At 38.6% G+C, this 17,223-nt stretch overlaps 1 protein-coding gene across 1 annotated transcript in view; it reads left to right on the top strand.

Moving 5' to 3' along the window:
• The window catches only part of LOC308272353 (guanine nucleotide-binding protein G(q) subunit alpha), a gene marked incomplete at both ends in the record, with an annotated part of 330,721 nt that overhangs the window by 258,431 nt on the left and 55,067 nt on the right, over positions 1-17,223 (top strand). The window contains 2 exons of the mRNA XM_080709121.1: positions 4,024-4,152; positions 9,135-9,264. Coding sequence (XP_080565247.1) covers positions 4,024-4,152; positions 9,135-9,264 — 259 coding nt within the window. The remainder of the gene's footprint in view (positions 1-4,023; positions 4,153-9,134; positions 9,265-17,223) is intronic.

Here is a 17,223-nt window from a genome sequence, read left to right as displayed (position 1 = left end):
CAGATAATTTCCTACTTCACATGCTACTTCTTTAAATTCTCCTTGGCAAATGAACATCTGTGCTTTAAAATGGAGTGGCAACAAGCTTGGTTCATCTTTAGGAAACAGAAAGACACATTTCCCTCAATCCCAGGAGCACCTAAGCACCTTGTATACACGAAATAACGCCAGGCGTGGTAGTGGTGGTACACACTTGTAATCCCCATGCTTGGGAGATGGAGACAGGAGAATCACACAGGTTCGAAGCTAGCCGCACTGGCTTAAGAGACCCTGTTTCCCAATAAAAAAAAGTATAAAAATAAGTCTGGGAGTGTAGCCCAGAGGTAGAAGGGTTTCCAGGAACCCTGTACCACAAAAAAAAAGAATTAGCCAGCCTCCATTCTGGCCTCTGTCTAAGGTATTAAGTAATTTAAATGGGCAGTGTGTTTCTAAGCAAGCTTGCCAGTGTAAACTGCAAGGTCTTTGAGTCCTCTGACATAAATTCTTGTATATAGTAGTTAAATAAGTGATGACTTTGTGGATTTCAAAGTATTATGTTTGTGTTTCCTAAATTAAAGGGCTTGATAAGTCAGAAAACTCCATCTGTATGGAGTAGCCAGTTGATTTTGTATAAATAATGTGGTGATCTGGTTTATCTATAGAACAGGATACAATGCAATTCCCAAAACATGGGCTTGTTTGACCCTATTTGACAACCCTAAGACCAGGACAAGATATTTACTAAAATTTTGGTTTCAGTCCATTTTTGCTATTCATATTCTCCCAGCCTCCTCCTTTTTTTTTATCCTCCAGCCAGTTTTATATAATTAAAAATATGAGACTGGTTCTGTTAGTTGGTAGAATGCTTATTGCCAGCTAGAGTATTGTCAGAGTATCTGAGATAAGGCACTTAGAATATGAGCTAGTTGGCTTGCAGTGGAAAATTTCTAGGTGGGTACATTTTTTTCTTACAGAATTGATATACCTCCAAAGATGCAATAATTATATTTCTTTGTGTATTGATTGAGTGAGTGATTTTGTGTGTGGTGGTGGGGGATTTACTGGGGAATTGAACCATTCTACCTCTGACCTACACTCCCAGCCCTATTCCATTTTTATTTTTGAAACATAGTCTCACTTGGTTGATGAGAGTTTCACTATTTGCTGAGGCTATCCTTGAGCCTGTAATCCTTCTGTCTAAGCCTCCCATGTACTGAAATTACAGGTATGAGCCACCATGCTCAACTTAATTAAAGTCAGTCTTTATGATTCTAGGTAATCTTACATAGACTTAACATATTTCTTATAATAAACTCACATTTAAGGATATTATTCATATGGAAATACCACTTGTAAAAAATGGTACATAAAGAATACTCAACGCCAAGCAGAGTGGCAAATGTGTATAATTTCAATACTTGGGAAGCTAAGACAAGAGGAGCACAGGTTCAAGGCCACCCTCAGCAACTTAGTGTGATCCTGTTCCAAAATAGAAGCTAAGCCGGGCATGGTGGCACACACTTGTAATTCCAGTACTTGGGAGAGTGAGATGGAAGGATTGCAGGTTCATGGCCAGCCACAGCTACTTAGTGTAGTGAGGCCTTCTGAAACTTAGTGAGACCCTGTTTCAAAATAAAGAATAAAAATAGGGCTGGGGAGATAGTTCGGAGGTAGACTGTCCCTGGGTTTGATTCACAGTACCATTAATTAGTTAATTCATTTTAAAAAGCTAAAAAGGACCAGAGGTGTAGCTCAGAGGTAGAATTCTTTGGGCTCATTAGGTGTGGTGGCGCCCGCTTATAATCCCCACGCTTGGGAGGCAGAGACAGGAGGATTGCGCTGTTTCGGAGCCAGCTGCGCTGACTTAAGAGACCCTGTTTCCAACTAAAAAAATATATATGTATAATAGGTCTGGGAGTGTAGCCCGGAGGTAGAAGGGCTTCCAGGAACCCCAGTACCACCAAAAAAAGAAAAAAAGAATTCTCTGGGCTCAATCCCCAGTAGCCCACTACCCCCACCCAGCAAAATGCTCAACAACTAAATCTCATAGGAAATCCATTCATCCAACAAATGTTCATGAAGTACTATTTATCTGACATAAAGCAGAAATAAAGATGGGTTAAACAGAGCCCGTACTCGGGACAGATCACATCAGCTATATATTTCTGTACTGCTGAGTTAGAACTGTTGTGCACCAACCACCTCGTTATCTATCTCAGAAGTTGCCATCTTCTCAGTGGTGATCATAAAGGAGCCCAAGAGCTTACTCTTTCCAATTCTGTTTGTGATTCCACCCTTTCTCTAAATCTTACCCACAAACCAGTCACTTTCTAGTTGTGTATTTTGAAACCAGGTCTTTGCTCCCTCCTCTTTGGGTCAGAGGAGAGCATAGTTAGTCTTTGAAATCATTATGATACCACCTGGAACAGCTATTTTCACCTGATTGTCCTTAATTCTATCATATTATGTTATTCTCAATGTTGCAAATTATGCTTTATACTTGGAGAAAATGAAATCTGAATGGAATAGAAGGTTTGGGAAATTACAAAATGTTATTGATGGAGAATGTGTTGTTGCCAGGGGCAACAAAAGGCAGTTTTTTGGCTTTGGTTGAACAGTTCTGCTTTCTGATTGATATAACTACTTGAGTATATACATGTGAAAAAATCACATAGATCAATTACCCCCAGATATATATACTGGATTCCTCAGCATTTTCACAACTATAATCTAAAGAACTGACCATGTAACTTATAGGAAGGAAGATTTATTTCCTCACAGTTTTCTTTGGAGATGCCGGGATTTAGTCCCTGTGAGGCCAGAGACCATAAATCTCAGGGCCTGGTGACAATAATCAGAGAGACCCCAAGGCTTTGCTCTCATATCATGGAGACTGGAAATAAGAGAGAAAGAGAAAGGAAGAGGAGCCATATATGACCACACGGCTGCAGCTCCAAGGACTCAACCTTCTTCAGCACACCCTACTGGCCTAGGCCACCACCCAGATAGATCTGTTGCAATGGATGCATCCATTGCTGGGATTATAGCTCTCATGACTTAACTATACCAACTTTGATATTAATGAATGAACTCTTTAGAGAGCATTCTATATCTAACTATAACGTATACCTACATATATGATATACATATATATGCATGCCTATCTATGCATATATATACTACACATGCACACACACACGCCTATAACAGTGAGTGAATGGCAGGTAAGGTTTTAGTTTAGTTAACAGTGTTGTATTGATGTCAGATTCCTGGTTTTGATAATGTACAATGAGTTTCTAAGATGTTACCATCAGGGGAAGCTGAGTGAAAGATACAGGAGAATTCTCTATAATATTTTTGTAACTTCTTGGAAGTCTAAAATTATTTAAAATGTTTTTTAAGGGAATGGAAAAGTATCATTAACCAGATAAATTTAAAGTTAAGATATGGTGTCTAAACAGCTTGACTCTCTGACTTTAGACATTATCATGAATGATTTTATATGTTAATCAGAAATGACTTAACTTTTGGACAGAATTGAGAACACTGTATCTTAGGGGTATAAGAAAATTCATTTCAGGAAAAGACTGATATTATACAAAAGAAAGAAAAAAGACAAGAAGAGAAATATCCTGATCTTGTGTGCAGCTCTGTCACTTATTTCTAAAAACTAAATTTGTTTGTATTTCTACAAAGTATTTGTTTTACACTCCTGCTTTACCAACCAGACCTGCTAAAACAAGTGGAAGATAGGAGACTAATTTGGATTTCTTATCTTTTCTTACCACCCTCTTTACTTTATGTATGAGTTCTAATTCATAGTAAGAGGAGAAATGAGAAATATGGTGAGTAGGTAATACACAAATGGGTAACCTTCCTTTGAGTAATGGAAAGTTGGAAGGTTGGTGTTATCCTGCTTTCCAAACTTCTCTCTCACTTTCTGATACTCTTCTTTTTCTTCTCCACATCTCTCAGGACTCATTCTGCCCTTACCTCCCACAGACTTGGGATTCACTCACATTCTCCTTGTCTTTCCTCCTCCAGCTATCTGAATGACTTGGATCGCGTAGCCGACCCTTCCTACCTACCTACGCAACAAGACGTGCTGAGAGTTCGAGTCCCCACCACCGGGATCATCGAGTACCCCTTTGACTTACAAAGTGTCATTTTCAGGTAGTAACCAAGTTCATGACACCTTTCTTCCCAACTTTTATGCCTTGAGTACATTTGGTAAACTAAAAATAGTGAAGTCATGTAGGGCTTAAAACAGTATAGTCTTGTGAATTATTATCATTAGATGCACAGATAATATATTCTTGAAAAAGAAAGCAGAAGAAAGAAGTACTGGGAGTATCTCCTTTCAATTTAAATTACCAAGCAATTAATGAAATGTTAGTTTGCTGGTAGTCAGATGAAATTAGTTACTCAAACATTGGTCCTAAATATATTCTTTAAATCACTTCAACTATATATTTAGAGAGTGTATTTTTAGAATTACATAACATGTGATTGATTTTATGACCCTATCAATAAAAGAAATCATGTTTTCCAAAACTTTCACATTGATATTTCCACCAATTTCTCTGGTACCAATGTAAATTTTTTCATTGGCAATAAAAATACATGATATATATTCATAAAATAAATGGCCTGAAACTTTTAAGAAGTCGTGATTTTGAAAGTGAGCAAATTAACCTAGTCTAGATTAAAATTTTATTACCTTGTTTTTCACTACTGCTGTTCTGTTTAGATAGTACTTCAACAGAAACATTCTGGGTGTTTTTTTTTTTTTTTAAGATGACAAAAAATAAACAATACTGATGTACTTTCACTTAATCTCTTATTACACAATCATTCTGTTGTACTTTTAGTTAGAATACAAACCACATGGTGCTTGGAGGAAGGAAGTCTTGTGTGACTCTGAGCTGAGTTCCTCAGGAGAGCCCATTGAAGATGGGTATGTACAGCACCGGGTTATGAAGGAGGAGTTAAAGGGCTCCTCCTACCTAACTCTGCTTTGTGACTCAGGTTAACAGGTGCTCTCTCTTTTCGTGCCAAAGCACCATTTTCTGTGCTAATCATTCTCTGCACCTGTGGTCAAATCTTGCCACCACTCACTGCTGTAAAACACATGACTATTAAGTGGGTGGCATTTTGAAAATATTTTTAATCCTCAGTTTTATCTATAAAATGGTTGCATTAGATGATCCCCAAGGTTCTTTTTATGGCTCCAGTATTCTGTATTACTTAACATTTTGAGTTTACAACATTTGAAGATCTTTAGTTTGAGATACTTAAACATCTTTTTATAACTATATCAATATTTTCAGAAAATATATAACATTTCATGAGGATTTTTTTTAATTTTTTTTTATTGGTGCATTATATTCATACAACTTATTGGGGTAAAAAAACTTGTGTGTACAAACATGTACTCATCGCTGATTTAACCCCTACCCAAATCCCACCCCATTCCCTCCCCGTCCCTCCCTCCCTTGCTTGGCTTAGTGATTGACTTCGATATGTTTAAGTACATTGTGTGCTTTAGAGATTTTCCTCTTCCCCCCTCCTTTCTCCTCCTTTAGGTTGTCTTGTTTGCTCCTCTTTTCTCCCTAACTCTCACATATTAGGGAAAGCATCTGATTTCTTATTTTTTGTGCCTGACTTATCTCACTTAGCATAATGTCCTCCAGTTCCATCTATTTCCCTGAAAATGACATAATTGGGTTTTTTTTGATGGCTGAGTAAAATTCCATTGTGTACATATCCCACAGTTTTGTAATCCATTCATCTGTTGATGGACATCTTGGCTGATTCCATAGTTTGGCTATGGTGAATTGTGCAGCCATGAACATAGATACACATGCATTAGTTTAGTAGTTTGGTTTCCCTTCTTTTGGGTAGATACCCAGAAGTGGTATTGCTGGATCAAATGGTAGATTTGTTCCCATTCTTCAGAGGATTCTCCATACTGTTTTCCAAAGTGGTTGCACTAATTTGCAATCCCACCAACAATGTCTTAGAGTTCCCACTTCTCCACATCCTCGCCAGCATCTGTTGTTGTTTGTATTTTGAATGATGGCCATTCTAGTTGGAGTTAGGTGAAATCTCAGGGTAGTTTTGATTTGCATCTCTCTGATTGCCAGTGATGTTGAGCATTTTTTCATGCATTTATTGGCCATTTGAATTTCTTCTTTTGTGAAGTGTCTATTTAGTTCATTTGCCCATTTTGTTATTGGATGCTTTGTTTTCTTAGTGTTGAGTTTCTTGAGTTCTCTGTATATTCTTGATATTAGTCCTCTATCAGTGGTGTAGGTGGCAAAAATCTTCTCCCATTCAGTTGGCTCTCGATTGAGGCTCTTGATAGTTTCCTTTGCTGAACAGAAGCTCTTCAGTTTCATGCAATCCCATGTATTGATTCTCCTTTTGTCCAAATTAGTCATTTTGACAATTTTGTGGCGTGGGGATCCTCTTCTCCGATCCTGTCTAAAGGGAGTTCTATAAGTTTCCTGGACCTTTGTATCGACCTCTTGCTCTATGTTTGGAAAATTTTCTGCTATTACTTCCTTGAAGAGATTGTTGATCCCTTTGGTCTCACTTTCTTTTCCCTCCTCTATTCCAATTATTCTTAGGTTAGCTCTCTTGAAATGGGCCCATATTTCTTCAATGTCAGATTCCTGCTGTTGGTTTTTTTTTTTCTAAATTAGAAACTATGCGTTCATTTTTGGAATGATCATCTTCAAGAAGCGAGATTCTATTCTCCATGTGGTCTAATCTGCTGTTTATACTTTGAATTGAGGTCTTTACTTCATTAATTGCATCCTTTATCTCTTTTTGACTCTCCCTAAATTCTTTTCGAAAGTCATCTATTATTTTCTAAAGTTATTTTCCTAATTTGATCTTCTAGAAATCTCTGAATTTCTGTTTTATCAGGTTCTGATATTGTGGGGTTGTGGGCATTCACTGCTCCATTGTTATTTCTCTTTCCCATGATTTTGGAAGTTTGTGCCTTCTCTAGGTTCTTCCCTGAGTCACTACGAGTTCACTTAAGATGCTCTGGATCTCAAGTCTGTGGTATCTCAGTCACCACTACTCCTTTACTGGGTTGTATCACAAAGTCTCAGACCCAGGGAGTCAATTGAGGCTGCTTAGACCGTGGGGGGTGCCAAGTTGGGCGTTCTCCAGTGGGGAGTTGTGACTATGGTATGATATCTCTGCCACTGCCACTCCCCCACTGGGCTGCACTGCTAAAATCTCCGACCCAGGGAGACTATCTGCGCAAGTCCCTGGGAATGCAGTACTGGGATTTCTCCCCTAGGGGCCGCAATTTGACTCACGGTTGTTGAGTGCACTGATGGAGCTGTATAGAACTCGATGGATTCGCTGCCGCTGCCACTGGCAATATGGCACCAGTGCCACGCCCTCAGCCGTGATGCAGCGTATTTCTTCTCTGGTTTTGAGCTCTGCTCTGAGTCCTTGCCAGGTGTGCTGTGTCCGGCCCTTGGGAGCTTTAGATGTTCCCTGTGCCAACAAAACTGCTGACTGCCGCCCAGCTGTTCAGCATCTGCTCACCTCGGCTCACTGTCCACCCCTTCTCCCTGGAGCCTGGTGGCTGGTTGAGTGCGTTGGTCTTAAGCTGTCCGGGACTTGTAAGTGCCGCTTTCCTCAGTCGCCATCTTCCTGGAAGTCTCATGAGGATTTTCTTATTCTCAATACTTCAGAATAAGTTCTGAAACAAGATTATTATTACATCTTAATTTCTCCACATTTTTGGCACAAGCTTTTGAAGGATATTTTCTGCACTATAGTAATAACAATGACTTAGAAGTATAATATCCTGCCACCACCAAAAGCATTGTGTGGGACCAAATGTGAAAGGATTTCATGTAAACTAGTAGTATATTATTCATATGATGGTGTTAGGGAAGAGCCAACATTTTAGTATTTCTTGAGCTAAGGATTCCAGTTTTGATGTCTGTAGTTCACAGGCCTCCTCGACCTACTGTTTGCCCCTTGGATCTCTCTTTGGTGCCTTTGAAGCCTTTCAGAAGCAGTCACTGGATGGCTCTTAGACTGGAATTGATACTGGGAGGCAGAAAAACATCAAAACAACTGTAGTTAGCAACAACTGCTAAAAGACCCCTTCTCTCAAATTTTTATACTTCAACCTCTGGTTCTCTGAAAGTGTTCTTCCCTATGAATATTGTATCTATTTCAGTCAAGATATTGAGCTGGATGTGGTAGCCCACACTTGTAATCGTAGCATCCAGGAGGTAGAGATGGGAGGATTACAGTTCATGGACAGCCTTAGCTACTTAACAAGGCCCTTCGTAACTCAATGAGACCCTGTTTCAAAAAGTAAAAAAAGACTAAAAAATAGGGCTGGGGTGTAGCTCGGAGGAACCATGCCCCTGGGTTTCATCCCCAGTACCAGAGAAAGGGAAAAAAAAAAGATACAGATTTGAGGAAACTTTGATTCGGTGCCAATAACTTTTACACATTTTCATATATGCATTGACATTCAAATTTACTGAGGTCGGTGTTGTTGTCTGAGTTACTATTCAGCACACATTTGAACCTGACTGTTGAACCTGGAAATGGTTCTGATGATAGCATCTTGTAGCAGCTTGAACATTTTATTTATACCAGGTTAGCGAGTTGGTTTGTGTACAATGCTAATTGTACCATATTGTTTGACATGGCTGGACCTGTCCCAACTTATTGCCACAATTGAGAGGAAAAAGAAGCCCCAAATGCTTACCCTGATGATGGGGCAGGAGTAAAGTGTGAATTTAGTGGAGGCATTTTACCACTCATCTTGAGATGAATAGCATCTTACATCCTTTCAGTGTATGTGTTCTTAGGAAATATTTGAGGGTTTTTGTTGTGATTTTAGAGAAAAGAATCTCAATTTCAGTATTTGCCAGTTGCGTCTAACACAGATGAAACTCAATTGGGTAACTAATACCCATAATAATTTATTACCCAAAATCTTTGACTTTCTGTTAAGTAACAGAAAATTAGTGAATATTCAATAAATTACTTGGAAGACCATTGTTTTTCAAGAGAACATTTTTTAAGTTTGCAGTAGTACTATATATTATTTTTAAGTTTTTATTTATGTGTTATTAATATGAGTATTATTGATCTTGCAGGATGGTTGATGTAGGGGGCCAAAGGTCAGAGAGAAGAAAATGGATACACTGCTTTGAAAATGTCACCTCTATCATGTTTCTAGTAGCACTTAGTGAATATGATCAAGTTCTTGTGGAGTCAGACAATGAGGTAAGTACTCTTTGGTCTTTGGTTGGGCAGTAAATTATCATTTTATTATATGATAGACATAAGTGACAGGAAGTAGGGTGTGGGACACAGGGTCTGCTGACTTCATTGCTTTCTTGGCCATTGATTTTAGTATTTTTAAAATAATTGATATTAACCCCGTTGAACCACTTCATACACTGAGAGTGGTCCGATCCTCTGTCAGAGTTATGAACAGTTCTGTGTATACTAGTTAAATCCTGTTTGTTGCCTTCAACACTGCAGAGGTTCCAGAAAAGAAAATCACATGAAAATCCCTAAGTTAATCATCAGCTCATTCTATAGTTTTCTTCCCACAGGATAAAATCAAGAGTGTTGGAGTGAGTCACCCTGTTTTGTTTTGTTTACATTTTGTTTAAATCACTGTTTGTGTGATGGGTGGGTCCCAAAGAGTACTGTGAACTTCTCTTGGCAAATGTGAGTAACTTTGCAGCTGGGCTCTAAATCAATTCATTGCAGAGCCTGCAAAGGGTCTTGGTGACAGGGCCTTTCTGCTCGTAGAAAATTCTGTAGACTATTGCATAATTTTGCCTCCACCAAGCGGGGAGCAATTTGAAGAAGTGCTCTTAATCCACCTGTCCAGAGGACTGATTCAGTATTTTGATCTCTTTCCTATCACAGCAAAGCATAAGAGGTATAAATAGAGATTTTGAGGATGGTAAAGGCTTGATGAGTCAGAGTTGACTATGAAGGATAATTAAGGGGTATAGAAAGCTATGCCTTTGAGCTAGAGTTCTGCCTGTGAGTGAGAATGGAGAAGATGCCTTGATAATCCTGTCAAAGGCAAAGTTGCAGACAAATATGTCAATAAATATTAGATATCCTTTTGGTAGGGTAGGAATGAAGAGAAAGAAGTGAGATATACCAAAAAGCTAATTAAAATAAGACCTCACATATTAAAATAGAGTTACAGCACTGCACATTTTTTAGAAACTGTGTAGTTAAGGATTATCTATTCATTTGTCTTTTTTTCTAGCTCACCAGTATATGAGCTTTTGAGTCAAGTAACGACATTTTTTATAAGAATAAGGCTTCTTGCTGGGCATGGTGGCATATGCTTGTAATCTCCGTGCTTGGGAGGTGGAGGCAGGAGGATTGCCCAGGTTCGAAGTCAGCCGTGCTGGCTTAAGAGATCCTGTTTCCAAATACAAAGTTATAAAATAGGTCTGGAAGTGTAGCCTGGAGGTAGAAGGGCTTCCAGGAACCCCAGTACCACCAAAAAAAAAAAAAAAAAAAGAGGCTTCTTTATCAGCTAACTACCCTCTTGCTATAAAGCCAAGTACCTAAAAACAAGCTAAAATATATGCTAGCTATCAAAATACAATTAAGCTATTGTTATGAGAATGTAGTTATGATATATCATTTCTGTCTTTATATTAATGCCCACTTGTTATTCTTTAGTCGTTAGATGTTATTTTTTTAATTTAGATTTCTTTGTATGTTGAATGAAGGTAAAAATACTTTGATGGCTTGCCTACTATATTGTGGGTACCAGAAATCTAAAGAGATATAAATTGGAGGGCAAAATTAACTTTGCTTTAAAGGACCTTTAAAAAGAGAGATTTTTGTCAGAATAAAATATATGGGAGAAAGGAAGCCTTTGTTTTATAGATCATCATTTCTAATATTTAGTTTGCTACCCATTGAAAGAGAATTTAAATGTTATCACCTATCACCTACACAGAAGACATAAGAAGCATAGGTAATTTTATTTCTATGTTTACATCATAGCTAGAAGATTTTTTTTTTTTTTTTTTTTTTTTTTGTGTGTGGTACTGGGGTTCCTGGAAACCCTTCTACCTCCTGTTACACTTCCAGATCTATTTTTTTTTATACTTTTATTTGGAAACAGGGTCTCTTAAGCCAGCAAGGCTGGCTTCGAAACCTGCATGATCCTCCTGTCTCCACCTCCCAAGCGCGGGGATTACAAGCATGCGCCACCACACCTAGCACTAGAAGAAGAGAATTATTTATTAGTACACATTTCATACAAGTTAAATGCATTGTGCCTGTAAAGAAATACATGGCCAGCCTTGGCAACTTAGTGAGACTCTAACAACCTAGCACGACACTGTTTCAAAACAAAAAATAAGAGTCTGGGGTTGTAGCTCAGACGTAGATTACTCCCTGTGTTCAAATCCTCAGTTACACACACACACATAGGAAAGAAATATGTGATCTGCTGGCAGGGGCCCATGCCTGTAATCCTAGTACTTGGGAAGTTGAGACAGGAGGATCATAGGTTCAACATCAGCATGTGGTAAGTTAGCAAGACCCCATTTCAATGTTAAAAAAAAATTGTAAAGAACTGAGGGTATAATTCAGAGGTAGAATGTCTCTGGTTTCAATTTCTAGTGTCATCAAAAAGGAGAAAAAAAAAGGAAGGGAGGGAAGGAGGGAAAGACTTGATATTATTTAATGATAATCAGTTTATTTCTTTAAAACTGGTCAAATAGAAAAGAAAGATTTTTGGATAACTCATTAGTTAAGTCTAGCACATGAATCCAGTTTTTCAGTTTATCTGGACATTACAGGTCATTCTATTTTTTTACTTGACATTGTTAATAGATCAGATTTTTATAGAAAATAGTATCAAGTATAATAGCATTGTTTTGACTTTGATTATCAGATGTCATAATTAAAGTTTCCATAGTAACTTGCCAGTTAGTGTATAGTTACTAAGTAAGTCTAAAAATATTGTCCCAGTTCCTGTGATTTTTAAGGTGATGGATTATGCAACAGACTAAAATAATAAATCTATCATTTCTTCATTAGAATTCTCTAATCGCCTGTGGATATTTTGAAAGCCTAAGTTATAACTGTGTGAGATAAAACTCATACCCAGGTGTTATTGTGTTCTCAAACCTCCCTCACTTCAAGCCTGGTATTGGAGATGGTCTTAAACATAAAAACAAGGGAAGTGCAGCTAGCCATCTATTCTTTCCATGATAGCCATAGCCTGCACTGTTGATAATTAGGAGACACCATCAAAAAGTAGTTGTTAATATTGGAGCATGTTGAATGATCTTTTTTTTCCAGGTATATTAACATACAAAAGTGTCATTGTCTAAGGAAATTTAAAATGAAATTCTAGTTTCCACAGATTTTCTGGCTTTGGTGCAACAAAGCTGAAATAGACTTCCAAGATATTTTGTTCTTGAGTTTGAAGTTTGTTCATAACTTTTATCTAGAGCAGACATTGCTGTGCTTCCTTGGTACATATTTGTGAGAAAAACCTGGGAATGAATTCTGATGGCCTCTCTTTATCCTGGGGGGAACTATGGAAAATGCATTGCAGACTACAAGCAAAAGCTGCTAAAGAAGTAATTTAGATAATTGCTTTTAATATTTCCAAAATTTTATATATTATTCCTCATAACTGTACATAGGTCTGCTTTTGTCTCTCCAGATTCTCAGCCTTCCTATTGTTTGGGGAATGATTTTCTGTCTTTTCTCTTTTGTCTCCAAAGAAGGAAATGCTTTGTCAAATGCTGGGCTGGAGTAACAGGTTATAAACAGTGATGATTTGTGTACTCTTTTCCATCTTATTTTCCCCAGGTCAGTACCAGCATGAAGCCAACTCTTCTGCTAGGTTCCTGTCATGGGTACAATATTTTGGTGCCCCTGACAGGTGAGACCATGCAATAAGGCATCCACATAGCATACTTCAATTCATCATTGATATCCAAACACTCCCTTTTAATCTTTATTTTTCTGGCTATTTCATAAATATTTGAGATGCTTTCTCAGACACTGCCTCAGAGACTATCTTCCATACCAAGGTCTTTATAGACTCTCAAAGATATGAGACCTTATCTTCTCCATTATTTTAAAGAAAACATGAACATCTAACTTATAAATACTCTTTAAATAGTCATGATGAATTATTATAATTGTATTAAAGTATCAGATAGCTCCCCACACACACCTAGGCCTTCCTTTGTTCAACATGAACTTCCCAACACTGATTCTTAATCAGTGTTGTAATTTGTAATCCCTGCGCTAGGGAGAGGCAGAGACAAGAGGATCGCACAGGTTTGAAGCCAGCCGCGCTGGCTTGAGAGACCCTGTTTCCAAATAAAAAATATAAAAATAGGTCTGGGAGTGTAGCCCAGAGGTAGAAAGGGCTTCCAAGAACCCCAGTACCACCAAATATATATATATATATATATATATATATATATATATATATATATATATATATATCTCCTATCGGACATGTTGACGCACACTTGTAATCCCAGTACTTGGGATGTTGAGACAGGAGGATCACACAGGTTCAAAGCCAGCCTCAGCTACTTAGTGAGGCTCTCAGCAACTTAGTGAGACCCTGTTTCCAAATAAAATGTAAAATAGGTCTGGGAGTATAGCCTGGAGGTAGAAAGCCTCTGGGTTCCACCCCCAGTACCACCAAAATCAAAAAACATATATCCTTCAAACCTTAGAGTTGTTCAGTTAATAAAGTAAGAGGATAGATATTTTTAATACCTGTTTGAAACTTATTTTAAACCTATTATTCACTTGGATCTACCACCTGGCCCCCTGTGAAGGGAGCCAGTCAGGTTTGCGGGTTTGTTTTATAATGATCAGTGTGAGTCCCTGGCCATGGTCCCCGATCTTTGTCCTTCTAACCCAGCTCTTTCCCCTTACCACTGAGTGTTCTCTGAGAAGTTAGCAGCTTAGATGAAACAGAAGCAAGAAGAACTGTCAGACAGCCAGGAGCATGAGGAAGAAAGAAAAGTCTTCCCTTCCAAGAAGGCACTGAAATTCTTCTCTCTTCCTCTAAGTTCTTATATTCACAGACAGTAGTGGACTAGCCAGAGAGCCTTTACCAGAAATTCAGAATCCCTGTATTTTTCATTACATTTTGAACTCTTTTAAAGTCCAAAATATGGATCTCCTGGTACTTCTGTTCTGGGTCTTTAAACGGAGCCATTTTGAAGTCATTCAACTGGAACCAAAGTCTGAACATTTTATTTAAAAGTGTGAAACATGTACTCTGTTCTGTTCTAAAAACTGAGTGAGCTTTTGAGAATTTCTTCAGATAACATTCAGCATTGCAGGGAAAACAGACTAAAAAATTGAGGAGAAAAAATTCAAACTCCAAAGGAAAGACTTAAAGGAAACTTACAAGGTTAAATTAAGACCTTAGGTTAAAACAGCCAGTCTCTGATCACTAATTGGATTGATTTTAACCCTGTTTTATTGGTTCTTAATTAAATTATGCCTTTGGTACACTTGGCTCAAACTTATGACCTGATTAACAAGGATATTCCTGAAAATCACTCTGCTTTTTGTATATTTAACCTCTTTCCCATTTCCTCATTCCCTTGTTTGTTGAGCTGTTTGTCCTTTTTTATATGCCTCCAACCCCTCTCATTCCTGTCAGCTTTTCTATTTCTTCATTACTATACTCCTTCTTTACCCCCTCCCCATACTGGGAATTGAACCCAGGGCCTCACATGCTGGGGGAGTGCTCTGCAAAGGAACGTTTCTGATCACCATTTGAGCTTGAACCAAAGACTTGGATTTACAGCTATTAAGAGTATTTAGGACTTCCTGGAAGATGGCGATGGAGAAAAGCGGGGCTTACGAGCCCCGCTAAAAACCAATCTCTATTACCACAAAATCAGCGCCTTTCATAACCAGAAAACACCATCAGCAGAGAAACAACAAATGTAATTTCAAGGGACAGAAAAAAGAGGGCTGGAAAACGAGACACCAGAAACCAGACCACAGTGCTGCAGCCGGAGCCGCGGCACGAAACGGCAGACGCCATTTTCCCTTGCAGCACCAGGCTCCAGAGAGGAAGGGAATTCATAACGGAGCTCAGAGCCACAGAGGAGATACACCGGCCTCACACCCGAGGACACAGCAGCAGCGAGCTCACCAGACGGCACCAGACCAACACACTCAACAGCCCACCAGGCTCCAGAGAGGAGCGGTGGACAGCGAGCCAAGGTGAGCCGCTGCAGATCAGCCAGGAGGAATTCGGCAGATTTCTCGGCGCAGGGAGCATCTAAAGCTCCCAGAGGCTGGGCTCAGCACACCCTGCAGGGACTCAGAGTGGAGTTCAAAAACAGAAAAGAAATACGCAAGCCTCACGGCAAAGGGCATGGCAGCAGCGCCATATTGCTACCAGTGACAGCAGCAGCGAATTCACCGAGTCCACTACAGCTCCATCTACGCACTCAACAACACTGAGTCAAATTGTGGCCCCTAGAGGAGAAATCCCAGTACTGTACTCCCAGGGACTTGACCCAGCGGGGGAGTGGCGGTGGCAGAGATATCACACCATAGGAGAACGCCCAGCCTGGCACCCCCACATGGTCTAAAGCAGCCTCGAGTGCCTCCCTGGGTCTGAGACTCTGCGATACAAGCCAGTAAAGGAGTAGTGGGGACCGAGATACCACAGACTCGAGATCCAGAGCACCTTAAGTGAAGTCATAGTGACCCAGGGAAGAACCCAGAGAAGGCACAAATTTCCGAAATCATGGAAAAGAAGAATAACAATAGAGCAATGAATGCCAACAACCCCACAATATCAGAACCTGATAAAACAGAAATTCAGAGATTTCTAGAAGATCAAATCAGGAAAATGTAGAAATAATAGAGGTGTTTCGAAAAGAATTCAGAGAGAGCCAAAAAGAGATAAAGGATGCAATTAATGAAGTAAAGGCCTCAATTCAAAGCACAAATAACCGATTAGACCACATGGAGAATAGAATCTCGCTCTTAGAAGATGAGCAATCCAAAAATGAACACATAGTTTCTAATCTAGAAAAAAATATCCGACAGCAGGAATCTGACATTGAAGAAATATGGGCCCATTTTAAGAGAGCTAACCTGAGAATAATTGGAATAAAGGAGGGAAAAGAAGGTGAAACCAAAGGGATCAACAATCTCTTCAAGGAAGTAATAGCAGAAAATTTTCCAAACATAGAGCAAGAGGTCAATACAAAGGTCCAGGAAACTTATAGAACTCACTTTAGACAGGATCAGAGAAGAGGATCCCCACGCCACATAACTGTCAAAATGACCAATGTGGAAGCCAAGCAGAGAATCTTAAAGGCAACAAAAACAGAGGGCCAAGTGACATTCAGAGGCAAACCAATTAGAATCACTCCAGACTTCCCAAACCAAGTCATGAGAGCCAGAAGCGCTTGGAGTAACATATTCCAAACTCTGAAAGAAAACAACTTCCAGCCAAAAATTTCCTACCCAGCAACACTTTCTATCAAATTAGATGGGAAAATAAGAAGCTTCCACGACAAACAGAAACTGAAGGAATTTATGTCTTCAAAACCAGCACTAGAGAAAATACTCAAAGAGATTAACTACAAAGAAGAAATAGGTAACACACACCAGAACCAGAGAAACAAGATTTTCCATCCAACAGACAACTAAGATTGGTTATCTGTGGAGATTCATTATTTATGTTAGTCTTTTATCTATCTCTAAATTGTATTGCTTTTATTTGTTGCTAATTTTGAGGATTTCTAGTTGGAATATTAATATACCTTCAGATATAGCATTTGGAAATATTTTATCCCATTCTATCAGTAACTTTTAACTCTGTTTACACTGTCTTTGGATATATAATTTTTTTTATTTTTTAGGGAGTTTATTTACCCTTTTGTTGCCTGTGCCATTGAAATCATATCCAAGAAATCACTGCCAATTTCAATGTTGTGAGGTTTTATGACCCAGATTTTCTTCTAAAAGTTTATAGTCTTAAGATATATATTTAGGTCTTTTATCTATTTTGAGTTAATATTTGTATATGTGTTAGGTAAGGGTCCAATTTTATTCTTTTTCATGTAATTATTATTTTTCAACAATATTTAGTTAAAAGATTATTATTTTCTTTCTTTTTTTTTTTTTTTTTTTTTTGGTGGTACTGGGGTTCCTGGAAGCCCTTCT

This window comes from Muscardinus avellanarius (assembly GCF_963383645.1).
Source record: "Muscardinus avellanarius genome assembly, chromosome: 13".
Lineage (NCBI taxonomy): Eukaryota > Metazoa > Chordata > Mammalia > Rodentia > Gliridae > Muscardinus > Muscardinus avellanarius.
The sequence above is the reverse complement of the archived record's forward strand: the minus strand, read 5'-3'. Positions and strand labels throughout refer to the sequence as shown.